We start from the raw sequence: 27377 nt of genomic DNA, 5'->3' as shown, positions 1-27377 counted from the left end.
GACAAATATCAAATGATCTCACTTATTTGTGGAATATAATGAATATAACAGTCTGAGGAACAGGGTAGACCCAGAGACGTGGAAGTAGGATACAGACTGACAACCCTCAGAAGAGGGGATGGTGGGGGGAGGGAAGAGATGAACCACAGAATTTATATGCATGTACACATAACCGATGGACACGGACAACAAAGCCAGGTACAGGGTGGGGTGGGGGTGGGGAGGAGGGTGTCAATGGAGAAAAAAAGGAAAAACATCTGTAACAAAAATAAATTAATAAAAAAATTAAAAAAAAATAAAATAAAATATGAGCCCTGGCCGGATTTGCTCAGTGGTTAGAGCGTCAGCCTGTGGTCCAGAGAGACCTGGGTTTGGTTCCCGCTAAGGGCATGTACCTCGGTTGCAGTTTGTCCCCGGCCCTGGTTGGGTCGTGCGGGTGGCAGCCACTCGATGTGTCCCTTTCATGTCGATGTTTCTCTCTCTCTCTTCCTCTGTCTTCCTCCCACTCTATCTGAACAAAAAACGATTAAAATGTCCTCAGGTGAGGATAAAAAAAAATACATATATATATGTGTGTGTGTATATGTGTGTGTGTGTGTGTGTGTGTATGAAAAAAAACAGTATCGGGGAGCAGAGGGTGCTAAGGCCAGTGGAAGAGAAGAGGTGACACTGCAGTTCTGCCTGGAGCACGAAGCAGGAACAGACTAGCGAGGGAAAGAGCACTCCAAATGCCAGAGGGAAACTTTAGCACTGATGGAAAGTAATACTCGCATATCTATGTTTCACTTAATGCTCCTGAGATCTGAATTTTTCAAATGAGAGAAGGCCTCAGGTTGGTTTAAACAAATTACATCCAGTATAACCATTCACGGGATCAAAAAGGAGGCGAGGGTGAGCCTGCACTTGGGAAGGAGCCACTCTCCAGTCAGTCTCCACAGGAGACAGCAACACACTGTGCACCCAGCGCGCAAGGCGGCCCCATCAGGCAGGCTGCCTGTTCCTTCCAACACCCGCGGCCTAGAAATGCGTTCCTAATTCGCAGGAGACAGAAAAGAGGGCCAGGGATTCTACCAAGGCAACATGGGGCTCACAAATGCTTCCTTCTCCTGAGGCTAGAGAGGCACAGACCGCAGTGCCACCCTGAACTTACCCAAGGTGCACAGACTGTTTCCACGCAGGACGCAGACACTGGCGGGAGAGCTCACGTGGCTGTGCGAAAGCGCGAGGCGATGAGCGGATGCGCAGGGGAAGCACATGTCAGACTGTTTAGAGGAGCCACCGCAGTCATTAAGCATGGTTAAGTTACCAAACACAACTCGGTGACCCTCTGACTTACTCAGGTCTTTCTTCAAAACAAAACACGCTCCCAAAAAACCATGGCTTAGGATGAAATTTTCCATTCCTGATCCCAGTTAAAAGAAGCTTCTGGGGCCACAATCAGCCTACAGGGTAGGTTTTACTGTTGCTGTGCTTGGCTTTCCACACACTTGCAACCTCCCAGGTGGATGGAAAAGGAAAGCGTGTATTTTCATATCATGCAGATCGCCGTTCTCACCCACTCCCCACCACGGCCAGGTCATCTGAAAGCCGGACCATCATTTCACAGGAATGGCAGGGCTTCCCGAAGTCCCACAACTCTCATGGCCATGTCACCAAAATACCAGCCTCTTCAGTGTCCTTTAGAAAAGTGCCATTTAAGAAAAAATGGCTGGGTGTATTTATTATGTCATTACTAGCCACCCGACTGGCAGGAAGTCTAAACATTCTTTTCACTGGCAAGGTAATGTATGAGATCTGTGTAGATTTTTCGTGTAATTATTCCTTCCTTGTCTTAAAAAGGTATCTTAGAAATTACAACCAACATCAATGCTTGAAAATCACCACTGGCATAGTTTTTCTTTCAACTATAAAATCAACATAAATTTACCAGTAAATGACGCAGTGTCAGGACTTGTTCAACGTCAGCCTTCCTACTCTGATAAACTCCACGAGGGGAGGCCCATGTTGTCTTGTCCTCTCAAAACATGCTCAGTGCCAATTATCACACACATCAAGAAATACGTGCTGAATGACTGAGGGAAAGAAAGCACCAAGGAAACATAAAAATCACCTCTAATTCCATCATCCAGCATTCATACAATACACATATAACAACAGTCTATAGATACAACCGTGTACTCTACATTTTAACATTATATTGTGAACATTTTCCTATGTCTTAAAAATACAGTATTTCAAAAATATGGCTGGATGATATTCCTTTGCCTGAACACATCCTTCCTTCTTTAATCTCACCAACATTTTTTGACCACCTGTTTATGTCAGGCACTGTGCTCGTGATTAAGAATGTAACAGTGGCCCTGGCCGGTTTGGCTCAGAGGTTGGAGCATCGGCCTGCGGTACAGAAAGAATGTAAGTGAGGTACACATGTTTGGAGACTGAGTTTTTCATATGAAAAAAAAAAAAAGACAAAGAAAAAAAGCTATTGCAAGTAGATCTTGGGCAAAACATTTCTGAGTCTATTTCTAGAATATATTCTTAAAAATGAAATCACTGGATCCAAGGACATGAACTTGAAGGCACTCTGAGTTATACTACCAGACTGCCTTCTTAAGAAGGTTGGGGCAGTTAATGATCCCATCAGGAGAGTATGATAATACCTGCCTTCTGGCCATATCACCAATACTGAAAATTATCAACGACAATGATGAAAAACACTTAGGGAGAAACAGCATTCTTCACAGTTCTTTCCTGAATAACCAGTTCAACAATTCCACATGCCTGCTGCTGTTTGCATTGCTTCTGCTGCAAGCTCTCTGTTAGTTTGTGTCCATTGTTCTACGAGATGTAAACATTTTTCTTACTGATCTGTAACTGCAGGTAGTAAAATATTTTGCCTTTGTCATACTTTCTCATTTGTTACTTGCCTTCTAATTGTTTTTTGGTATTTAACGGAGAGTAGCCCCCAAAGTGTTTGAGTCAGCTCCACTGACCTTCCTTTGGCTCTCCTCCACAGTTTTTATGCTTAGAAAGTCTTTCCCATCCTGAGAAAAGTTAAATATACAACTGCATTTCCTTTTAGTTAAAAAAAAAAAAAGAGAGAGAGAGTTTATATTTTTTAGATTTAACTTTTTAATCCACCTGGAGTTGAGGTTTTTTTTTTTTTAAAGGTTTCTTTTTATAACAATTTCTAGGTACTTACACCGAGGGACCTGCTGGACTCTTTGGACAGGATCGACCACGGTGAATGCTGCTCGGGTGCCAGGCATGCTGGGCACTACTGATACACTGTTGCGAATCCTCAGACAATCCCATTAGGGAGATAATGTTGTCCATTTTTCTTAAACCAAGGGAGCTAGAGGGAAAGTCAGTCTCTAAGGCAAAAGGCTGGCAGGAGTCAAGCAGGGCTAGAACTTGAGCTTATATTCGCCTGGCTCTAAAGCCTGTGTACTTTCCACTATGCTGTCTCTCCAAAGTGACCTCTATTCCTTCTGAAACCCCGGAAAGTTTCCTGCCCTAACACATGGCGCCCTGCCTGGACTGCAGGGGTAGCCAGCAGGCAGCATAAGCGAGAGGTGTGGGCCGAGTGCAGCACAGCAGGCAGCGGGACCGGGGAACCAGAGAGCACGGGCCAGCCTACAGGGTAGCTGCTCTGCAGCTCCAGCTCAGTCCGCCCAGTGTTGCCCAATCAGAGTTTTCCAGGGAAGCTGAAAGTGGAATTTTTATGTAGAAGCTCCCGAGTTATAAATTTTGGCAACTAATTCAGTTTCTTTAAAAATTCTGGGGTAGAATAAACAAACAAAGTCTGAGGACCAGATTCAACTGTGCTGCTGATGGGCCGGTCACATGACTCCTCCTTTTATGGCCCTGTCTGTCATCCTTTGTCATCCTGTCTGGCCAGGAAGCTCCTAAGCCAGGCCTGTCATCTGCTGGGCTTCTTTGATGCCCCCTTTGCCTTTCCACATGATAGTGCCTGACAGAAAGCTCCGGACACGCATGTCTTGTACTTTGTCTTCAAGAATCATATTCTTAATCTCAGTGACCCCAACTCAATCAGAAAAGGCCGCCGAAAGCAAAACACGCTTCTTAATGAATGATCTCAGTCAACAGGGAAACATTTGGTTTTCCACATCATTTCTGATCCCATAGATGAACTACTTATCTAAAGAACGTCCCATCTTTTTACTACAAAGATGCTTGTAAAATAACAAAACACAAATGAGCAAAATAAGAAGCCTGCTACTCATTTCCCAAGCTCAAAGAAAGCTCTTGACATGTGGTTATTATTAGTTTCTGCACTGGAGGCATGAGAGGGCTTCAAGGCTCCGGTGGACCCCTGAAGCCTTTAGAGAACTTACGTTAATGAGAAGGTAGCATGCCTAAGGAGCAAAGAGATACTTTAGCAGAATGGTGCAATCATACAGGGAACAACGAGAGAACAAAGTAGGCTGAGCAAAGATTATGTGAGGATTTGACAGTCTGGCTAAGGAGTTTATATTTTAGCCTCTAGTTCAGGAGGAGCAAATAAAGGCTTCTGAGTTGGAAAACAAAGTGAAGGAAGCAGTGAGCTCAATCTTGGCTCTCAGATCCTATTTCTCTATTCCCTTGCCCTGAATGATAGTGCTTTACACATTATCTATACTATTAGTTTCAATTCAATCCAACAAATAGTTATCTGAGCCATGTTGGGCAGGCAAGTGATTTAACACTGCCTCAGCCTTCTCATTTGTACAGTGGGGATAAACTATAGCAGCATCACCTTCATAAGATTATTGGGGGATTATATGTAAAGAATTTAGAACACAGCCAAGCACAGAGCCAGCACTACACACTGTTGTGCATCATTATCACTTTATTATTGTTGTTGTTGCTATTCTGACAATTCCCAAGTGACATCTACAGCACAGGTCTGTCATGTGACCCCCAGACTTAGCCAACGGCTTACTCAACATTTGCAAGTCTCAAGCATCTCAAACCTAGATGTAGAAGGAACTCCTCATTCTCTCTACAAATCCTCCTTAAACAAGGCCAAAATCAGATGCAAAAATCCCTGCTCCTCTTCCATCTGACCAAATAGTACCTACTTCCACCAACTGCTCAAGCCAGAAACCTGGGAGTCATTCCTGATCCTCACCCTCCTATGTAAATAACTAATGGCAAGTTCCGTTGGTTCTCCCTCAAAAACATACCTCAAACTCATTAACTTCTCTTCATCCCCACCGCCACTACCATAGTCCAAACCAGCCGTCTCCCACTGAGGATACTGGAAGCACCTTTTCCTTAGTCTCCTACTCCTGCCTCTCCCCAAACTATTCTTCATATAGCAGCCAGCATGATCTTTTAAAATGGAAACCAGATCATGTCACAACCTCATGTATTCCCATTGCACTTGGAATAAAACCAAACTTGGAGCTCAGGACAATTATTTCTCTCTGTTCATTTGATTCTTGTCTAGCTCCTGTGACCCCCCATGATGGCAGAGCCCATGTTTATCATGTTCATTGCTGTAGCTCCAGAGTGGAGCATAGTGCCTCACACATAGTAGGTACTCAATTAATATGGGTGGTGGGTAGGGAGGAGAGAAGAGAGAGAGAATGAATATGAACTATTCCTGAAAATAGCTGGCATCTGTGTACCAGACAACAATGAGGGAGAAAAGATTGGAATTATGGACATCGGGGTGGAAAAGGATCATTTTTAGTATTTTAGACATGAGGTATAAAGAGCCTGGGATGAAGATGGTCACTGTGACAGGGCTGAGTTCTTTAGATAGTCCAAGAATTAAGATTTGGAAATTGAAACACTTCAAATAATTGAACAATAAAGAGCTGAAAATAACTTGTTTCTAACCTGACCAAGAGAAAAGTAAGATCGTGATCAGAAATGGACTTATCAGCAGGCGGATTATTGTTTCCTGAGAGAACAATAATCTGATTTTAGAATTCCAGGTTAAAAGTTAGACATTACAAGTGCTATTATAAGAGGAAATGTCTCATGGATATGCAGAAAGTGAGGAGTGAAACATGAAGTAAAAGTCTAAGCTGGAGATAAGAGAGTCAGAACTTATCCCACCAAAGAAGGAATGATTAAAGCCATACGAATAAATGAGATCTTACTTATTATTTATTCATTCCAAGTACACTTACACACCCACACACACTGTAATAAGCATAATAATGAACAAGGCAGAAACGGACCATGGCCATTTGGCATTTACAATGCATTGCCAGTTTATAATCTCCTAAAAAATAATGTAAACAAAGATAACAAAATCAAAGATAATCTCGAACATCCATATTTAAGAGATTGAAGGCAAAAGAAAATAACGTCAAAGGAGGCAGAGAAGTCGCAATGAGAAAAGTATGAGAATAACAATGATAACAGTATTTCAGAAGCCAAAAGGAGAGGAAAAAAAAAAAAGCAGTTGAGTTTCCAGCAGAGAGATGATGGATACTGGAGACTAACATTACCAGGAGAAGAGGATAGTGACTGAGAAAAGGCCAATGTGCCTGCTCTTTATGTCAACGGAATCGGTAACTGCAGTGATGGGGATGCACCCAGAGAGCAGGTGTTTCAAGAGTTAAGGTGTGAGGAAAGAGAAACTGCAGATATAGACAACGTATTCCAGAATGTGTGCTTCAAATCCAAGGAAAAAAGATGTTACTTAGAATGTCTGCAGGGTCAAGCAAAGGGTTTCCTCAAGATGGTAACAGATATAATAGGGACTTCCTAGCTCTGTGGTCCAAGAATCAGACATATATGGAGTTGCTTAAGAATTATGGTCGAGGCTTTTCTTGCAGACTGAAATACTTCAAAATCTAAATGTTAGCCTGCGCTATAGCTACTTAACTAGCTGAGGGCCAACTGCCCTTTTACTTGCCCTAGCTTCCAACTTATGACTACGCCAAAATCATTTTTCCAGCCCCCCCGCCTGGCTTCTAGACTGCTTTGTGGATCATCTCAGCTTGCAGCTATGTTTGGACTGCAAAGGTGTTTCTAGAGTGCCAATACGGGGACACAGCTGGACTTCTTGTACATAGTGGTAACATATTTTTAAAATCTGACATAAACAAACATTAGCTATGAAAATTATGGATAGACATAATACAGCAAGGACCCTACAAAGCCATCTCTACAGTTGTTTTGCTGACTCAAACCACCCTTTAAATAATATCCTCAGCATCGATCAGAAATACATTACTTTCAAAACAGAAGCAGCTGTTTCTGAAATGAGATCTGCTAAAGTACGGCTAGCTGAATAAGCATAGATTCTATATCACTGAGGTTATCTGTTCAAAATGATTTTAGACTCACTTGCCAAAACAAATTATTGGGTGTTTACCACACTCTTTCCTGATCTTGGCACTGATCTGGCACAAAGGTTCTGGTGAGGTGAGTGAATACTAAGCACAGGGACTGGCTGGGCAATCCCCCACCCCGCAGCAGCACGCCCCCGCTCTGTGCCTCCCCAGGGCCACACACTCACAGAAAGGGGCCTGCGAGGTCCAGCTGTTCACTGCGGCAGGGGCTCTCTCCGCAGCATCTGCACTTAGCACTGCAGACAAGACCAGCACGAGGACACCCATCTTTCCTTCTGGACGGGACGGGTCCAAGGCAAATGCAGTCTGGTGGGACACACCTGCCGACAGCGTTTGCTGTTCAGATTTGTTTTTGCTCTAGTACTGAGGATAGGACAGGGATGAGAAGTCACTAAATTTAAGTAAAACCCAACTTGTCTTCACACTCACTGTCACAGTCAGCTACACAAATGTGCCTCTGAAACCAGAAGGGTTTGTCTGATGAAGATTCCAGTCTTGGTAATACAGTATTTCCAGGAAATGCAACGTAAAGGAGCTGTGATCTCAAAATTGTTTTCACCTAGGACTATCTCACCAGAAAATGCTCTCCTTCCTATAAGAGTTTAGGAGAACTAATTCCACCATTCCTGACACCCAGCTGATCCCAGTCACCAGCAAAAGTGCACACTTCTCCAGTCATCTGTCAACAGCAGAGCGCTCATCCCCAAACCATTCCTGGACATAGCCTGATCAGACATAACCCCGCCCCACCCTCTCCTTCCTGCACCCTTCCACAGTGTCTTTTAAAATTGCCCTTCGGTGACAAGCAAATACCCCTAAATCCTCTTAACCTACTGTGCTCTGAAGGGTCCTTCTACACTTCCATGTCCTCACTGAAACCTACATATCCCCAGAGGATTCCAAATTCCCTGAAACGTTCTCATGTAGAAGGTGATCATGTCTCTCATATCTAATAGAGCTCAGAACCAAGAGACAGAACTCCCTAACTCCTTCAGACCATTATTTCCAAGCCTCTCTTAAAACACCCTGCTCCTCTGAGCTCCATGCACCTCTCTCCTTCTCTGCCTTGATCCCATGTACATACAAGGTACAACAACCTCCTAACTAGTCTATTGGCTTCTATTCTTGCTCCTTTCTAGGCCAAGATCCACACAGTAGCAACAGACCATGTAAAATGACCAATCAGAGCATGTCACTGTTCTGCTTAACACACTTCAATGGCTTCTTGATGTGCTTAAAATATAATCCACTCCTTCCTGAGGCTCATGAGTCTCCGCATGACCTGGCCCTGCCCACTCTCCCCATCCCACCACCTGCTATTCTCCCCATGTGCCCGCTTCCTTCGGCATGGGGCATCCTTCTTCTTCAAACTCACTAAGCTTTCCCTGCCTCAGCTAAGCAGTCATTCAGTCATTCACTATAAAAATGTGTGGCTTGTGAAAGGTAAGAAAATCACCAGAAGGCTTAGGATTAGTTCTTATGAGCATAGCAAAGGGGAGGGAAAAAAACCTACCATTGGGAACTAAAAAAAGTCAAGTTTGTAAGCAGACCCCATACCCAGTCAGGACAAACGCAACACGTCACCTTGGAAAGGTTGTTCTCCTAAGACTAGAAGTACTGTTACTGGCAGTACAGAACTGGAGGGCTCTTTGCAAAAATTAATCAGACCCAGTGGCAGTCTTGGCACAAATTCTAGCCTGAGATAAGGCCCCCAGGAAGCAAATGATGATTCCCACTCACAAAGGATGTCAAGTCTGAAGGTAATTCAAGTCCTACCAGGACTATCTGCTTAAACATGCACAGATTCGTTTACTCACTCGCTCTCTCCAAACCATTTATACACGACCCTAGAGAAAGACGCTCAAAAACTCAATCACGATGCCTGGTCCACAGGCCACTTCACTCTCCCCGCGTCCTCCTCTCTCCCTCAATCAATGCTGCTTCGCAAGCCAAGGGAATCTTGGAGTTTAGCTTCACTGCCATTAATTTTCCTTTTCAATTTCCACATCTAAGAAGTCACCATGACATCGACCATTATAACAGCTTAAAATTTCACTGATTACTGCAACGGCTTTCAGAGTGCCTTTCCTGGGAAAACCTTCCTGTTTCTCCCATCAAGCAGATGCCAATCGTCATCCCCACTTACAAAAAAGGAGTAAGTATAAATGAGGCAGATAAGTGCTTTTTACAAATATCATTTCAGAAACAGGAAACTTGATTTTCTAAATTTCATTAGGGTATGTATTAAAAAGACGATGGTTATCAATGATTTCTTTCAAGTATTTCCTGTCATTTCTGGGGACAGATGCTGTAAGCAGGGGATGGACAAGCAAGTGTGGAGGACTGGAACAGCAGCAGAATGGGGTGCTAGCTGAGGGGGAGGAGGTCACTACTCCATGAAATACCACACACAGTTTACCCAGTTTTCAAATTTCAGCTAGTCAGTATATTATTTTGGATTCCAATATCGTCACTTATCCTTAAGTCCTGGAAAAATGTCTATTTATGATCAAACTGACCGGTTTTTCCTGCACTCTTCCCACAGGTATGTACAGAACCTGTGAGCAAGGGAGGCACGGGGCCCTCCCATTCACTGGGCACTCAGAGCCGCCACCACTGCAGGGGCTTTACAACCATCTCTCCGGGTGACGTGCACAGGGTTCACGTCTTTCAGAAGGTGCTAGAGGGAGGCGTGGTTACAGAAATGACTGGTTTGCCTCAACTCCACCACCATGAGGTAGATAGAAGCCCCTCGCCTTTTTGGGATCCAGCTGATGAAGGACAGAACTTATCCATGAGTAATTTGCTAGAAAAACAAGGCTTCTGACCTCTAAATCTCCAGTGCATCACAAACTTCCTGCTATTATCTAATAACCCCCCCAATGCAGCCATCCCTGTTTCCATGGTAACCGACAGAGAAATAGCAGCCTGTCAAATGGCTTTTGTAGTTCCTCTTCCAGCTTGTTTTTCAGTATAGAATTAAAGCTAGCTGGAAAAAGAACCAGACTAATAGTTACAGCAGGGACATGATGCAGTCTGAAAAGACAACTGCACTCGGGACAAGGAGTGTGAACGAGCATTCACAACTCAGCTGGGTAGAATCAAAATGATTCCTGATTTCTCAAAAGTGTCTGAGGAATATCTGGTAAGCTTTCCTTTTTTCTTAAGATGGTATAACCTGACACTGGCCAGAGGCAGATGTAGTGCTATTCCCTCAGTCTGTAACTAAGTTAACAAAGGGATGGGGTGAATGGAAGAACAAGCAAGTTTGCTATGCCCCCAGGCACCTTATCATCAAAGGAAAAAATAACTTACTCTAGCCCTGGCGGGTTTGGCTCAGGGGTTAGAGCGTCGGCCTGCGGTCCAGAGAGACATGGGTTCAGTTCCCGCTAAGGGCGTGTGCCTCTGTTGCAGTTTGTCCCCGGCCCCGGTTGGAGTTGGGCGGGAGGCGACGTGTCCCTTTTTCTCATCGATATCTCTCTCTCTCTCTCTCTCTCTCTCTCTTCCTCCCACTCTATCTGAAAAAAAAATGGAAAAATGTCCCCAAGTGAGGATAAAAAAAATAATAATAACTTATTCTAAAATCAAAATGAATGGGCAGGAGTGGACAGACTTGGACTGCAGAACAGTGAAAAAGGACTGGCACCTCGGAGGAGTGAAATGTTTGCTCCCAGGCACAGTGCACGGGGAGAAGTGGTTAGGAACACAATGTGTGGAACCCGGACAGCTTTCAGAAGATCAGCAGCTACAGATCTGCTTAAGGTGCCAGACCCAAAACAAACAGCTGCTGCAGGGGTGGAGGAGTTTGACTGTAAAAAAGAAAGACTATTTCTCGTTGAAAGTGCCCCCAAACAGATGCTTTTCTGTCTTAAAACTGCACATCTGAATGAAGTGCAGGAAATCTCATGATTCTGTCCGTTTCAGATGGGAAGCTGATGAAGGCAAAAAGATAGTTGCTTCTCTTCTGATAGGTTGAAACAAACTGGATTTTGAAAGAGATTCCCTCTGACAACATCTAGCACACTCTGAATGTCTTGGTGACAAACAGGAAAATTACTATCTATAGTGGCATACCGAGATAGGTGCCTAAGAGTTACAGAGAGTCGAACTCCTAAAATTCCACACAGAAGACTAACCCAACTTCTGCTTTTAAATTTGTTTTATCTTGGGTTATACGAATCATGAGTCATATTCCCAGAGCCATCACCGGAGTTTAGAGATAAAGGTAGACAAAGACTTGCAATAACCATTTCCTTTCAATCCTTCAGAAAGGGGTCATTACAGTAAGATGAAGATGATGTACTCTAGACACATTTTCAAGGCTGTCAACTCAAAGAAAGGCTTCCGCACAAGTTTAGCGAGATTTGCAGAGCCCCAGATTTGTATCTGTTAAACTTGGAGTCTTTCAAAAAGCTAAACTTGGGTTCTCTTTACTCAAGAATGAGACTTAAAGGTTCTGGGGGGAAAATTCATTTTTTAAACTGTTTTTCACTTTATGCATGATTATAATTCAAATATATTAACATTAATTTCCCCATCTTAAACAAAAGCCAGAATTGAAGGAATATAAAATTGTAATAACTTCAATCATAGCTAAGGCTGTGTAGGAAGCCAAAACTTACTAGGGTTAATAACCTGAGGTACTAACACATTTATATTTCCTCCCCAATTTTGTTTCCTTGTCAACACTGTTTCAAAATCTCAGACAAATTTTCTTACTTATTAGATCTGTATTTTTATCAAATCAGCCACCATAGTTATACTGCAGATTCCCCTGCTACTGGCAGACAATTAAAGGGACTTGACTACGCTGTTAGTGTTTCATGGCCTGTACTTTCCCTCACGTTAATCAAAACAGACTCCAAGAAGCCTTGAGAAGATAAAGCTTCAGTATGAGCAGTCTCTCTTTTAAACGGAGATTTTGTTCCAAGTGGTTGCCCTAAGAAACAGTGTTATGTGATAGTTATATTCTTCATCCACGCATTAACCTATAAGATAACTGAAGTATATTATCAAGAAACAGCTCTTGAGCACCATGAATGTTTTCCATCAGCAAAAGCCTTCAGCTTCCTGGAAGCAAAAAGGAACGGAGGTGTTCTGTACACCAGAACACTACTAATGCTTAACAGCAGTTGGAAACGGCTTATTCAGTAAAACTAATTATCCAGAAAGCATGCTTTGGGAATTCTTAAACTTCAATCTATAAATAGGCCAAAAATGTTTTTTAAAAGGGGATGGTGGTAAATGTATGTGTGTAAAGAAACAGTCACTGAATCTGTAAATACTTGACAACAAATAAAAGAACTGAGAACTAGAGATTAGGACCATAGTGGATTACAGAGGACATGCTGTTGCTTTTCCTCCAGGAGGAAGGCACAGCACTGCTAGATCCTGCGCTCCAGGAGGGGAAAGATGACTTCATCTTATTCATGGCTCCAGCCCCAGCTCCCAGGACCACACCTAGCAAATACTTGGTGTTCCATGTTTGGTTTGAGAGAAGGGTCTCAATTAAAAATGAGACATGGTGGCCCTGGCCGGTTTGGCTCAGCGGTTAGAGCGCCCGCCTGCGGTCCGGAGAGACCCGGGTTCGGTTCCCGCTAAGGGCATGTACCTTGGTTGCAGTTTGTCCCCGGCCCTGTTTGGTCGTGCGGGTGGCAGCCACTCGATGTGTCCCTTTCACATCGATGTTTCTCTCTCTCTCTCTTCCCCTCTCTCCCTCCCACTGTCTGTACAAAAATGGAAAAATGTCCTCGGGTGAGGATAAAAAAAAAAATAAAAATAAAAATAAAAATGAGACATGGTGTTTCTCTGCTATTCATGTAACAGCGTCTTACTAAGGACAGGATGAATTCTTCACATGTGTGAACTTGGGATTTAACTGAGTGGAAGCCTATGTGGAAAAGCATAACAAGACCTCAAAGGAATATGGCAAAGGCTGGGCAGTCTGCTTCTCGAGTGGTATTCCCTGGTACATGAGAAGGCTCTGCCAACGAAACTACTCAAAGTGCTCAGGGCAGGTTCACTCAGTAACTCACTGGCAACTGACAATCCCCTGCTAACACAGATCAAAATTTCTGTGTAAACAAAGTAAAGAAAACCCAAATCAGTGGAAAGTATACATACAAAAGGTACTTAATGGCATAAATGCAAATAACACATTATGTTTCAAAATACTGTGCTTGGAAACCCAAATACGTGTCAGGAAACAGTTCAGTCCATTAACTGCATTCTCAAAGAAGTGTATTTGATGAAGGACAGACATGAGCACTGCCTAACTCATAATAATTATGAGGTCTGGATTAAGTCATATTCAAGACACAGCCTTGCAGGCCTTCCATGCTGACTGAATCTGGTTTAATGTTATAAAATGAATGATGGGGAAGAAACAAACTCTGAAAGTAAGATAATTTGGTAGAGATCTGCTCTTAGTGTACCTACTATCTTTCTATCTTAGTCCTAAGGTTCTATACTTTTTTGTTTGAAAAATTAACAGCCTTGTATCGCTCCCTGTCATGTACTGTAAGAACTGGGACGGAAAAGTGAAGTTACTATACAGTCAGTTTAGTCACTGCTTCTCCACCAGAGCTTGGACAGTCCCCCACCTCTGATATCTGGTGACTTTCCTCTTTGAAGAAGACCCAGCAGGATTCTGGGAGGAGGCTAAGAAGGCAGTGAGGACAATTGTGATGCTCCCCACAGGGAGGAGGCACTCAGAGCACGAAGGGCATCTCCCTTGGGCCGCCTTCCTTTCCCTCCTTGCCCCCACTAGCTTGGGCCAACCCTTCATAAGTCCTCCTTTATAGTATTTACCATAATTGTAATTATTTGGGTAATTAGTAATATCTGTCTACCAATCTCCAAAAGGATGGGGACTGCATCTGTCCTTTCCACCCATGACAATGAGCCCCCCGCACCTGGCCCAGCTGGTGGTGTCTGCTGGGTAAGTAAATGAATGAATGGGTACTTTGGAAATCAAAAGTTAACCATGGGATGAGCAATCAGTTCAAAATGTTTCAGCAACAAATCACATACTCCTCTCCCCTAAATCTGAAAATAGGAGCTCTACTTTTTTCACAGAATGACAGAAGGCAGGAAGAACATAAAATTAAAAAAAAAAAAAAAAAGAATACTCACTGGTGGGGGCTTCTTTCTCATCTCAAAAGTACGCATGGCACCAAAACTAAGCGAAGCGATGACCGGACACCTCCCTAGCGAGGGCTCGTCATCGCTGTGCCAGTCCACACTGTCCTTCTCATTTCGGTACAGATTGCAGAGCAAGGAGTTGAAGGTGTGGCCTGTGTTCTCTTCAATTTGGTTCTTCAGTGTGCGCAGCACGGGGTGCCACTGCAATCAACAGGCCAAGAAAAGGAGCAGAGACACAGATGGCAGCCACATGGAAAAACAGAAAGAAAGTGCAAAATCAGTCACGTTAAAAACAGGAGCACGGAATAAGCAAACCACTTGAAATGCAATAAACAGAAGACAAGAAGAGTAGTTCAATTCTCATCCATTATTTCTATTTTGAGCAACATGATCTCTGCAATTTTAATAAGGTATTAAATTTAGTATAACAATACCATGAGGACCAGGCCTATCTACCCATCTCATCCTTTCCATGTTAAATATATGACCCTCAAAAAGAAGAACTGTCAATAATCTGGGGCGGTCACCATGGTAGTCAATAAGTGGGGCAGTGAGTTTGGTTTGCCACCATGGCTGATGGCTCCCTGGCAGTTAGCAAATAAAGACTGAAGTCTGAAGCAGCAAAACAGCTTTCTTGCTGGGTGGCCCTCTGTTCATTCTATTCCCATTTTATTGTGGCTGGCAGAACTGCTTTAAAAAAAAAGATATTTAATATTTCCAGAGTGGCTGGCTTCCTAAAAACATAACCTGACAGGGGAAAACTATTCCTTTCTACAGGATGGAATCATGACATGGCCTTGGTAAGTGTATACTGTGAACTCCAGAAGCTTTTAACAGGTCGCACCAAGTTCATTTATGTAGTTTACACTTTAGAAATCACTGTCTACACTACAGGAAGCTATGACTCCTGGCCTGAGGTTGTACTCTGGAGCTACCAGCAGCATAGCTGGATTAATTCTTGTTAGAATTCTATGTCTTTCCTCCAAGAAACCGCAGGTGCTTTACAGAGCACTTCCTTTAGGACAGTGGTTCTCAAACCTGACACTATCGAAACCTATTGAGGACCCCACAGAACTTCTGTTTATAAGGGTTACAGCTATGAGATTTGCCATGTTAAAGATTAAAGCTGAAAAAATGTAAGCTATTGGTTAATTCATTTAAAAATAACAAACCCATTACATGTTAACAAAATGTTATTTTATAAAAAATAACTATATTTTCTAATACAAACAATTGATGAGAGGAGCAGTACTGCTTTGCAATCTCTTTAATGTCTGGCTTAACTGAACACAGCTGACTGTCAGATCTGTTTCTGCAGTCAGTCTACTACAATATGTTGTTTTCACTGAAGCATGTGAAGAAAGCTGCCTCCACACAGATATGGAGCTAGAAAAGAGTCTTTCATAGCTTTTTCAAATAATTACAGATATTCGTTGATATTACACCAAAACTCAACAAGTACTAATTTCTTAAAGGTCAGTTGCAATGTGGAATCTAAAACCATATGAACAAACTTTTCATATTCTGTTATACTTAAATCCACTGGTCCATCTCGCATTTTGAATGGATCTTTTCATCCTGTATAGTTCTGTAACATCAAGTGTTGGTCATTTGGAAAACATTGGCTCACTGAGTTGTACAGATCTTCTGACTGTTGACACATTTCATTGTACAATATCAAAAAATCACATCTGTTAATATTACCACAGATCTCATCAGAGAAGACAAAGTAATAGAAAGAGGTCAAGATCAAGGTGGCAGTTATGAGTTTTTCCAAAATTCTAATTTTTGCTTGAAAACTCAACCTCTATCATTAGTAATAAATCCTGTTCATTATTTTCCTTGAAGTGACACTCACTTCATTCATTTATGAGAATATGTTTGCCAAATACTCAAGTGTGAATAACTATAGTTTGTCTACTGGTTGTTCTTCCAAGGAAAAAAAATGGTCCATGAAAAAGTAGCCAGTTCAGCTTACAGCTTACACGGTTACACAAGTGTTTTTTCTCAACAACCGTCATACTTGCCCTGTATAAGGAATGCTTTACATGTACTTTGCATTTCCTCAAACTATTAAAAAGACATGTACTAGAAGATTGCGATTTAATAAAACTAATGTTTATTGTTTCATTGAGGTACGTTCTTAAAGGAACCAGCATATTTTTAAAAAACTGGAAGTACAAAAATGTGAAGAATGCAATGGTTACTAGTACAGTTTGATGACAATGCCTGATTCAAACTAAGTTTTATCCACCATTACTTTTTAATCCACCATCACTGCAAATTCAACACAGTAAAAATGTCATCCAGTCTTAGTATTATTTTATTTATTTATTTTTCTTTATTGATTTTAGAGACAGAGGAAGGGAGAGGCAGAGAGAGATAGAAACTTCAATGAGAGAGAACATTGACTGGCTGCCTCCTGCATGCCCCTCACTGGGGATCGGGCCCACAACCTGGGCATGTGTCCTGACCACTTGGTGCATGGGTCGATGCTCAACCACTGAGCAATACTGCCGGGCCAGTCTTAGTATTATTATAAAAATAGTTTGACCTTGTGGATTTCCAAAAAGGATTCTGTGGCCCCCTTCCAGGGTCCACAGATTGTACTTTAAGAACTGATACATTAGAGAAGCCCTTCAAGGTACACTTTCTAGGTTTGGTAGCAAAGGAATGAATGTACAGCAAGGAAAAGCACAGTGTGACTATTAAGTATGTCCCGTGGCTACTGTGAGGTAAAACTGCCAGGGAAGCATATGCAGAATCATTCAGCTTTGCTGTGACAAGAAAACCATGGTAAAACCTGGGACTCCTTGTTATGGATATTAGCATTACATTCTAACCAGAGGATTTTAAAAAGTAAACAGCAATAAGAACAAAACTTAGGTCAATAAAACAAATATTAATAAACTACCCTGCATTCAAGAGAATAACTTTCAAAGGGAAATTCTGTAATAATGTTAGCAAGCTGTATTTCTGATTTATTTTATAGCTTTAAGCTTAACTTCATGGAGATAAAGATCAGATGCTGGAATTACACTAAACAAGAAAAACAATGTAAAGGACCTGGAAGACAGCTCCCTGCCATGTGACTGAGAAACCAATTAGCACTTTCCTGACTTGTTTAAGGGCTGAGCACTGTGATAACACCAAGTTTGCTTATGTTTCTAAGTGGCTATATATTTTTTCTTAGTTATTTTTGGTGGTGAAGTAAGGAGAAAAGGAGAAAAAAGAGGATAATGAACTAGAGGATTAATTTAGACTCTTTAACCAATACTCTATATACAGATCCCTTAGAACTGAATGTCTAAATTAAAATTCAGCATCATCTCACTGTTCAGTAAAGACATTCTATCCTTAAAAGACATTTGAGGAAAAGAGTCTGAAAAATCTGAATTGCAGAAGTGAAAAGACCCACTCAGTGGACTTCAAAGAGTGTTCTGTAGAGGCTTAGGTGCCACAGAGCGGCCCCTGGGATTACCCAAGTCGAGCTGGGACTCCCAGACAGTCAGGGCACTCTTCTGTTTCTATATTAGATTTAGTTTGAATAAAGACTAAATGGAGCTTAATAACCTATGATTGAATCTGTTCCTGTGCTGTGGGATATTAAGTTTGAGAAAATATTTTAAAAATAAGCAAGTATTCCCAACACACATATATAAACATCAGTGAATCCCCCTTAAAAAAGCTGAGAAACGCCATGGCCAGATGGCTCAGTTGGCTGGAGTGCTGTCCCATACAACAAAGGAATGCGGGCTCGATTCCTGGTCAGGACACATATCTAGGTTATGGGTTGGATCCTCAGTAAGGGCATGTTCGGAAGGCAACCAGTCAGTGTTTCACTCTCACAGTGATGCTTCTCTCTCAATCCCCTCCACTCTCTCTAAAAATCAAGAAAAACATAGCCTCAGGGTAGGATAAAAAAAAAAAAAGATGATATGCTGATGAACAAAACAGACCCAGAGACATAGAAGTAGGGTTTAGACTGACAAACCTTAGAGGAGGGCAGGGTAAGGGAAGGGAAGAGATAAACGAAAGAACTTATATGCATTTAAGCATAACCAATGGACACAGACAACAATGCTGGGGGGCGGGGGCAGGATTAGGAGGAGGGTGTCAATAGGGGAAAAAGGAGAAACATCTGTAACAAAAATAAATTAATTTAAATAAAAAATATATTTTAAAAAATCTGAGAAAGAAGCATGTCTTTTGATTTCGTTCAAGATAGTATTTAAATAAACTAAATCTATTAGCAATAAAGACAAAATTATGGCCCAGCGGGTGTGGCTCAGTGGTTGAGTGTTGACCCATGCACCAAGAGGTCATCGGTTTGATTCCTGGTCAGGGCACATGCCCAGGTTGTGGGCTAAATCCCCAGTGGGGGGCATGCAGGAGGTGGCCAATTGATGTTCTGTCTCGTCAATGTTTCTATCTCTCTCTCCCTCTCCCTTCCTCTCTCTATAAAATCAATAAAGAAAAAAATTTTTTTAAATTATGAGCTAGCCAAATTCAAATGAAAGATTTCTAATTTTACAATTTTAATATCCAACAAAAGAGGCTTTCTTGAAAAATTGATGGTATACATCAAATATGGAATACTGGGTAGATATTAAAAATGACACTGTAAAAGAATATTCAATGATACTAAAACAGGTTAATGATACAGTTAAATGAAATGTAGTATACATTGGGGTAAAGACAGTGTACTCAATAAATGGCATTGGGAAACTTGGACAGACACATGCAAAAAGATGAAACTAGACCCCCTTCTTATACCACATACAAGAATGAACTCAAAATGGAGTAAAGACTTAAATGTAAGACTTGAAACCATAAAAGTCATGGAAAAAAACCTAGGCAGTAAAATCTCAGACATCTCTCATAGCAATGTTTTTTTTTTCTGAAATATCTCCTTGGTCAAGGGAAACAAAAGAAAAAATAAACAAATGGTACTACATTAAACTAAAAAGTTTTGCACAACAAAGGAAACCATCAACAAAACTAAAAGATAATCTACTGAATAGAAGAAGATATTTGTCAATGATATATCTGATAAGGGGTTAATTATATCCAAAATCTATAGAGTTCATACAACACCAAAACAAACAAACAAACAAAAAAAAAACAATTAAAAGATGGGCAGAGTACCTGAATAGACACTTCTCCAAAGCGGACATAAAGATGGCCAACAGACATAAGAAAAGATGCTTTACATCACTAATCATCAGAGAAATGCAAATTAAAACCCAACAGATACCACCTCACACCTGTCAGAATCCACAAACAACAAGTGTTGGCAAGGATGTAGAAAAAAGGGAGCCCTGATGCACTGTTGGTGGGATTGCAGACTGGTGTAGCCACTGTGGAAAAGAGTGTAGAGGTTCCTCAAAAAATTAAAAATGGAACTGCCTATGATCCAGTGATTCCATTTCTGGGTATATATCCAAAGAAACTTAAAACACTAATTCAGGCCGCCATCAACAAATCATCAAACAACAAGTGTTGGCGAGGGTGTGGAGAAAAGGGGACTCTAGTACACTGCTGGTGGGAATGCGACTGGTGCAGCCACTATGAAAACCAATATGGTGTTACCTCAAAAAATTAAAAATTGAACTTCCATTTGACCCAGTGATCCCACTTCTAGGAATATACCCTAAGAAGCCTGAAACACCAATCAGAAAGAATATATGTACCCCCATGTTCGTAGCAGCACTATTTACAATAGCGAAGATCTGGAAATAGCCTAAGTTTCCATCAGTAGACGAATGGATAAAAAAGCTGTGGTACATATACACAATCGAGTACTACACAGCTGTAAGAAAGAAAGATCTCTTATCCTTTGAGACTACATGGAGGGACCTGGAAAGTATCATCCTAAGTGAAACAAGCCAAACAGAGAAAGACAAGTATCATATAATCTCACTTATTTGTGGAATATAATGAACATAATAGTCTGAGGAATGAGGTAGTCCCAGAGACGTGGAAGTGAAGTATAGACTGACAATCCCCAGAAGAGGGGGTGGTGGGGGAGAGATAAACCATAGAACTTATATGCATGTATACATGAACAATGGACATGGACAACAAAGCTGGGGACAGGGCAAGGAGGGAGGGGGAGGGGGGAATCGGGGGGGGAAAAGGAGAAACATCTGTAACAAAAATTAATAAAAAATAAATAAATAAATAAAATACTAATTCAAAAGACTATATGTACCCCTATGTTCACTGCAGCATTATTTACAATAGCCAAGCTATGGAAACAACCCATCATAGACAAGTGGATAAAAAAGTGGGGTACATATATACAACAGAATATTATTTGGCCATAAAAAAGAATGAAATCTCACTGGCCAGGTAGCTCAGTTGGTTGGAGTGTTGTCTCAATACGCCAAGGTTGCAAATTTGATCCCCAGTCAGGGCACATATAGATGTTTCTCTGTCTCTTTCTCTCTCCCTTCCTCTCTCTAAAATCAATTTTTAAAAAAAGAATGAAGTCTTACCATTTGTGACAACAGGGTATTATGCTCAGTGAAATAAGTCAGTAAGAGAAAGACAAGTACCATATGATTTCATTTAGATGTGGAATCTAATGAACAAACTAAACAAACAGAATAGAAATAGACTCATAGATACAGAGAACAGACTGATGGATGCCAGAGGGGAGGGGTTGGAGAACTGGGTGAAAGGTGAAGGGATTAAGAACTACAAATTGGTCATCACAAAATAGTCCCAAGGATGCAAGGTATAGCATAAGGTATGTAGCCAATAATATTGTAATAATTATGTATAGTGCCAGCTGGATACTTGAAGTATTGGGTATACCTTTGTAAAGTATATGACTGTCTAACCAGAATGCTGTATACCTAAAACTAAAACAAAATAAATAATACTGAACGTAAATTGTAACTAAAAAAAAAAAAAAAAAAAAATTTGCCCTGGCCGGTTTGGCTCAGCGGTTAGAGCGTCGGCCTGCGGTCCTGAGAGACCCGGGTTCGGTTCCCGCTAAGGGCGCGTACCTCGGTTGCAGTTTGTCCCCGGCCCTGGTCGGTTGTGCGGGTGGCAGCCACTCGATGTGTTCCTTTCACATCGATGTTTCTCTCTCTCTCTCTGTTCCTCTCTCTCCCTTCCACTCTACCTGAACAAAAAATGGAAAAAATGTCCTCGGGTGAGTATAAAAAAAAAAAAAAAAAAAGGATAAAAAAAAAAAAAAAATTTAAATTAAAAAAAAGAAATGTAGCATATATTTTATTTTATTCTCTATAAACATTTGCCTAAAATAAAAAGATTAAAACCAAAATGTCCAGTGGAAGAATTAACCAAAATTTTGCTATTTTTCATGCTTACCTGCAGTTTCTAAATTTTTAATAACAAACACATATTACTTACATCACAATAAAAGAATTGTCATTTAAAGAAAGTCTCTTTAAGAGCTGTAGTAATGTCTTCCAAGCATAAAAGGCCACTGTACTCAGCAGATCTTACATGCCTCATATTTATTATAAAGCAGTAGTTCTCAACCAGGGGCAATTTTGCCCTCAGCAGATGTCTGGCAATGACTGGAGTCATTTTTGGTTGTCATGACTCGGTGAGGGCTGCTTCTGGCATTTGGTGAGCAGAAGTCAGATTAACTGCTAAACATCTACAATGCACAGGACAGCCCCAATAACAAAGAATTATCCAGCCCCAAATCAACAATACTAAGGTTGAAAAATCCTGTTCTAAAAGATTAATGAGAATGAATGGAGAACTTCTTCCCCACAGCCTGATCAAGTCTCAGCTTCTCTGCTAGGACTGACAACAAAAACGTAAATGAGTTCTCACAGAAGCATGGCCAGAAGTCTATGTTGGATTGGCCTAATTAAATTATCTTCATGTTTCCAAACCAACCTCAGATATCAAGGGCTCAGCCTCCCTGGGATCACATTCTCAATGTAGCCCTAGAAAGAAAGCACAGAGTTCTCTCCTTATGTAAAAAAGCCATGCACTCCCCAGTCAATATTTTACCCATGAACATTTTAGTACTGTGGTAGTTTGTAATTATAAATTATTAAAAGCTCTAAACTGTGTCATGTCATATTTCTGTTTATCCCACATCTGTAAGCAAAACTCCATTTTCTTCGAAGTCTCTTTCCATAAAGCATAACATTATCTGCCAAAGGCAAGATTCCAGGGACTAAACAGGGAGCTATTTCTTGGATCTTAACTACATCCTCTGGACAAGCTTAATTTATAGACTAGCATCTCTTTGTCTACTGTCATGGAAAATTTTAAAAAACAAAAGAAGCCTTACAAATAAGCCAAAGCGATGATAAGGTGAAGTCTAAGGAGTACAACCACAGAAGACATACAAAGTCAACAACAACAACAAAAACACCAATGTTTTCCACAAATGGCAAAGGAGCCTGAAGAATGAAGAGACTTCTGACCTCGCTGGCCAGTCATAAGGACCCCGCCCCGCGGTCAATGAGCACCAGGGTAGGCACCGAAGAGCTGCAGCCAGAAATGCCTGAGGGAGGGCAGATGAGAAGAAATGGTTCACTTTCCTGAAATCCAGGAGTCTCATTCCAGTTTACTTTAGTTCCAGTTTTTCTCATCTATGGATCAAAGGCCATCAATGATGGTGAGCACAAAGACTAGACGTTTGAACCCAGAGGGTTTTTTGAACTAGGAACCATCATGCAACTCTGTAATGTTTTACTGTTATTTTATAGTACCCTACATTTATGTATATAGTCTATAAAACCATATAATACAACAGCAATGTTCCAACATACGTGAGGATTTGGTTCCATAGTGATTCTGGAGTAAGTGTAAGGAAGTTCTCCATACCATGCTGTGAGTCTCGGTTGCTGGTAAGTTACATCTAAGAAAGAAAATACGGGGCCTTTGAAATGATTTAATACTATTTAAGGTGCACCTACTGAGTGCCAACCATGATGCCATGCAATGTGCACAAAGCTACGAGAAACACAAAGGAAGAGCAAGGAGGGGCTCTGACCCAAGGCTCCACCTTCAGAGGACATGGGTTTCAAGAGAAGAATGGGTAAGAGTAGCCCAGCTGCTGTGGCTCAGTGGATGGATGTTGTCCATGGACTGAGAGGTTCCAGTCCGATTGCTGGTCAGGGCACATGCCAGGGTTGACGGCTCGATCTTCAGGAGGGGGCTTGCAGGAGGCAGCCAATCTACGTTTCTCTCTCACATCGATGTTTCTCTCTCTCTCCCTTCTTCTCTAAAAAAAAAAAAAAATCAATAAAAACATATTAAAAAAAAAAGCTAAAAGGAAGACGAGAAGGTATGTTGGCAAAAGCAGTATAAGCAAAGGCTCTGAGGTGAGAATGTGTGACTTAATTATGTCAGTTATGACATAAATAAGAATGGAGGAGTCAACAAGGGACAAGGAGGGTCTAAAAGCGGGGTATGGAGTCTGAACCCTTGAGGTAAGGATCTGTGGCACCGACATCCATACATGAAACAAGACAGCCATTCACTGCGTGTTGCCACTGCATAAGCCCTGTGATTCTAATAAAGAAAAAGCTCCCTGATCAGCATGTAGCTGATTTTAATCAGAAGTTTTTTATGTCCAATTTATTTAGAGAGGGAGTTATCCATAGATCTATTTTTCCCCACATTTGATATCAACCACTATAACAATAAGAACAATGATAATAAAAGCAGCTAACGCTTATTGAAGGCTTACTATGTACCAGGCATTCTGTTAAGTACTTATCATGCATTATCTCACTTAATTATCAAAACAACCTTGTAAGGTAGGTATTATATTTAGCTCCATTTTACAGATCAGAAAACTAAGAACTAGAAAATTACTTTACTCTAATTTGCTTAAAATGAACAATTACTTTGAATAACAGAATCAGCAAGCAAAGCCATGTCTGTCACCAAAAGCCCTGCTATAGAAGCTGCTGGGAGTCAGGAGAAAAAGTGGACTCTTGTTCTGATGTCTGAGTCACAAATGAAGCCAGTACACTTTGTCTCTTTCTTTACAGAAAATTTAAGAATTGAAGTTCACTTGATGTGCCAGAAAGGAACTGTATGCTAGAGCACAGACGCCTCTCAGTGGACACCGCTGGTACAACAGGTGCTGCTGCTTGTGGATGACCACAGAGGAGGAGGTTCCAAGTCAGGTCATCTTTACAAACTCACAAGAGTACAGATGCTGAAGCTACAGGAAGCTGGAATCTTCCAGTGAAACAAAAAAGAGACTAGAAAGCCGGTAAGAAGGATTACAAAAAAAAAAACGCACACCAAGCAGAGTCAGAAGAAAAGAAAGCCCTGGAAGTTTCCATGAAGAGAGAGGGAAGCTGGCGCCATTTGCTGTAATAAAGGCAGCGAACAACCGCAAAGGGAGCTAAGTATGTCGACCGCAGTTCAGCCAGCCCAAACTTCCTCTGCTTCCTTAACTCCCACCCATTCCCTGCCATGTTCTCTGAGTACCACCTGTTATTTCTTCTGTCCCCTTTCTCTGCCTGGCAAATTTCTACTCATCCTTGGGGTCCGTTAGATTTTGAACCTCTTTTTAAGACTGGCTGTGGTGAAGAGGCAACAGTATTGGAAAACACCCCAGAAAGGGAGGCCAGGCGGCAACACCTGCAGTCTCAGATCTACTTACCCTCTCTGATGCCGGTTCTCTGTTTCCAGGGAACATCCCGACAAAGCTGTTCCAACACCCAGTCAGCCTCTTTTAAGTCAACAAAGCCAGGATACAAACGCACCCTTGAAGTAGAAAGAAACATTAGTAACTAAACAACCTGTGTTTAGTTGGATTACAGACTATTAGCAGAGTAAATTATTCGGGATGATGCCTCCTTTCATGGGTAGATGAAGTCACCTTACACACCTGCCATGGCAAACAGAGCCAATATCACCCAGGTCATGATGCTCCGGATGTAAAATAAACACCTTTCGTGTTAAGACAAATAAAAGAAGCATAAAGGATAAAGGGATTCATGAGGGCTTTTATAGACATGGTTCAAATATTGCTCCATCACTGGTTAGCTGTGAAACCTCAGGCAATTTACTTAGCCTCTGAACCTTGGATTTTGTCATCTGTAACATGAAATTCATATTCACCTCAAAGGTCACTGTGAAAAGTAAAATAAGCCTGGCCCCGTGTTATCTTAACAATTGGTAGTCTTCCAAGACTATGCCAATTGGAAGGGAAATAATCATTTATGATTGCATTAAAATTAAAATATCCAAATGAGGGTTCTTTCTCTCATTGAATAGACACTTATTTCAACAACGCTCAGTCAGTTCAAAACCATTTTGAAGATCCTTCTTAAGACATGTTCTGAAAACCCATGGAACATTCTCTTGAACTTTTTTACTCTTTGAAGATGCATTCGATGTTTTGAAAGAGCCCAAGCTCACCTCACCATACCTGGTTAACAATCAGATGTGACCAAAATAATACAACTGGTTTCCTTGTGTGACTGTTAAACTTATTTTAAAAGAGAGGTTTCAGCCCTGGCCGGTTTGGCTCAGCGGTTAGAGCGTCCACCTGTGGTCCAGAGACACCTGGGTTCGGTTCCCGCGAAGGACACGTGCCTTGGTTGCAGTTTGTCCCTGGCCCTGGCTGGGTCGATGTGTCCCTTTCGTGTCGATGTTTCTCTCTCTCTCTCCCTCTCTCTCTTCCTCTCTCTCCCTCCCACTCTATCTGAACAAAAAATGGAAAAATGTCTTTGAGTGAGGATTTAAAAAAAAGAGGTTTCAAAAAGGGTTATAACAATGGCAGTGCCATGGTGCTAATTACAGAGACTTCTTCTAAGCAATTCATTTAGATATGTAAGTTCTGATATATTTAAATGCCTCATTATTTTATAGTGACAATTAGTATACTTGTGCATTAAGGTGACACTTTCAAAATGGTTTTAAAACAATGATTAATGTCACTTACCTAGATATGCCTGTGGATGACAGGCTGATTTCATATACACCCTCTTTGCTAAAGAAACAAAGCACACAGACTTGTTAGCATCAAACAAAACAATACACTCCACCCAGTGGAAGGGCTGTCCTCTGGAAGTGCCCAAGTTCTGGCTCACCAACGTCATTTAACAGCGAGGGAAAGCAGAGCCCCACCTGCTTCCACCACTGGAGGAAGGGGCGAGGTGGCAGTACACCATTAATGGCACCGGCAATGGAATCCTGACAGGATCAGACCACGGAGATGAAGACTGTAATAAATTCTGATCCAGCCCGGCCAGTGTGGCTCAGTGGTTGAGCATCGACCCATGCATCAAGAGGTCGCCAGTTCAATTCCTGGTCAGGGCACATGCCCAAGTTCTGGGCCCAATCCCCAGTAGGGGGCATGCAGGAGGCAGCCAATCAATGTTCTCTCTCATTGATGTTGCTATCTCTCTCCCTCTCCCTTCCTCTCTCTCTAAAATCAATAAAGAAAAAATAAAATAAAATAAATTCTGATCCTACCCCTTTCTGTTTCATCCATAATTTAGGCTGATATAGGCCATGAACCTATCACACAAAGGGGTGTCAAACAGAGCACACCTTTGGAGACTCTGGAATAGAGATGCATTTAACAGGTAGCAAGGGCTCTGAACATGTCTTTCAAATACATGTCTCATGAGGTTCCTCCTCTGATTAAAGTCTTTCAAAGGCTCTCCACCGATGCTCAGCATTGCATGTAAGGTCCCTGTGATTCTGCCCCTCTTCCTGACAGCTTGACCAACTCATCAGCCTCCAGCAACAGTTACTGCTCAGAAGCTCCTGACCACACCATTACGTTTCCAATCATGTGTTCTTCCACCTGCTGGAACACCTCCGGTCATCCAGCACCCCCAAACCAACCCACCCCAGCTCTGGTCCAGTGGAAACTTCTAATTCATCCTTCAAATGCAGCTCAGCATCACCTTCCAGTCCTTTAAATCACCCAAATGT

The 27377-nt window shown here is 41.6% G+C and overlaps 1 protein-coding gene across 8 annotated transcripts in view; it reads right to left on the bottom strand.

Annotated features, from left to right (window-relative positions):
• The window catches only part of ALKBH3 (alkB homolog 3, alpha-ketoglutarate dependent dioxygenase), a 66903-nt gene that overhangs the window by 20934 nt on the left and 18592 nt on the right, over positions 1-27377 (bottom strand). For 7 of the 8 annotated variants that reach the window (XM_036258208.1, XM_036258207.1, XM_036258211.1 and 4 more), the window contains 4 exons: positions 26377-26424; positions 25090-25193; positions 23237-23325; positions 14454-14663 (listed from right to left, as the gene is read on the bottom strand). In XM_036258208.1, coding sequence (XP_036114101.1) covers positions 14454-14663; positions 23237-23325; positions 25090-25193; positions 26377-26424 — 451 coding nt within the window. Of the gene's footprint in view, positions 1-10687; positions 10838-14453; positions 14664-23236; positions 23326-25089; positions 25194-26376; positions 26425-27377 lie in introns of those variants that run through there. The other variant, XM_036258212.1, reaches the window with a different exon arrangement.

Source organism: Molossus molossus, unplaced genomic scaffold, assembly GCF_014108415.1.
Source record: "Molossus molossus isolate mMolMol1 unplaced genomic scaffold, mMolMol1.p scaffold_m16_p_13, whole genome shotgun sequence".
Lineage (NCBI taxonomy): Eukaryota > Metazoa > Chordata > Mammalia > Chiroptera > Molossidae > Molossus > Molossus molossus.
This window is presented reverse-complemented; position numbering and strand designations above follow the sequence as displayed.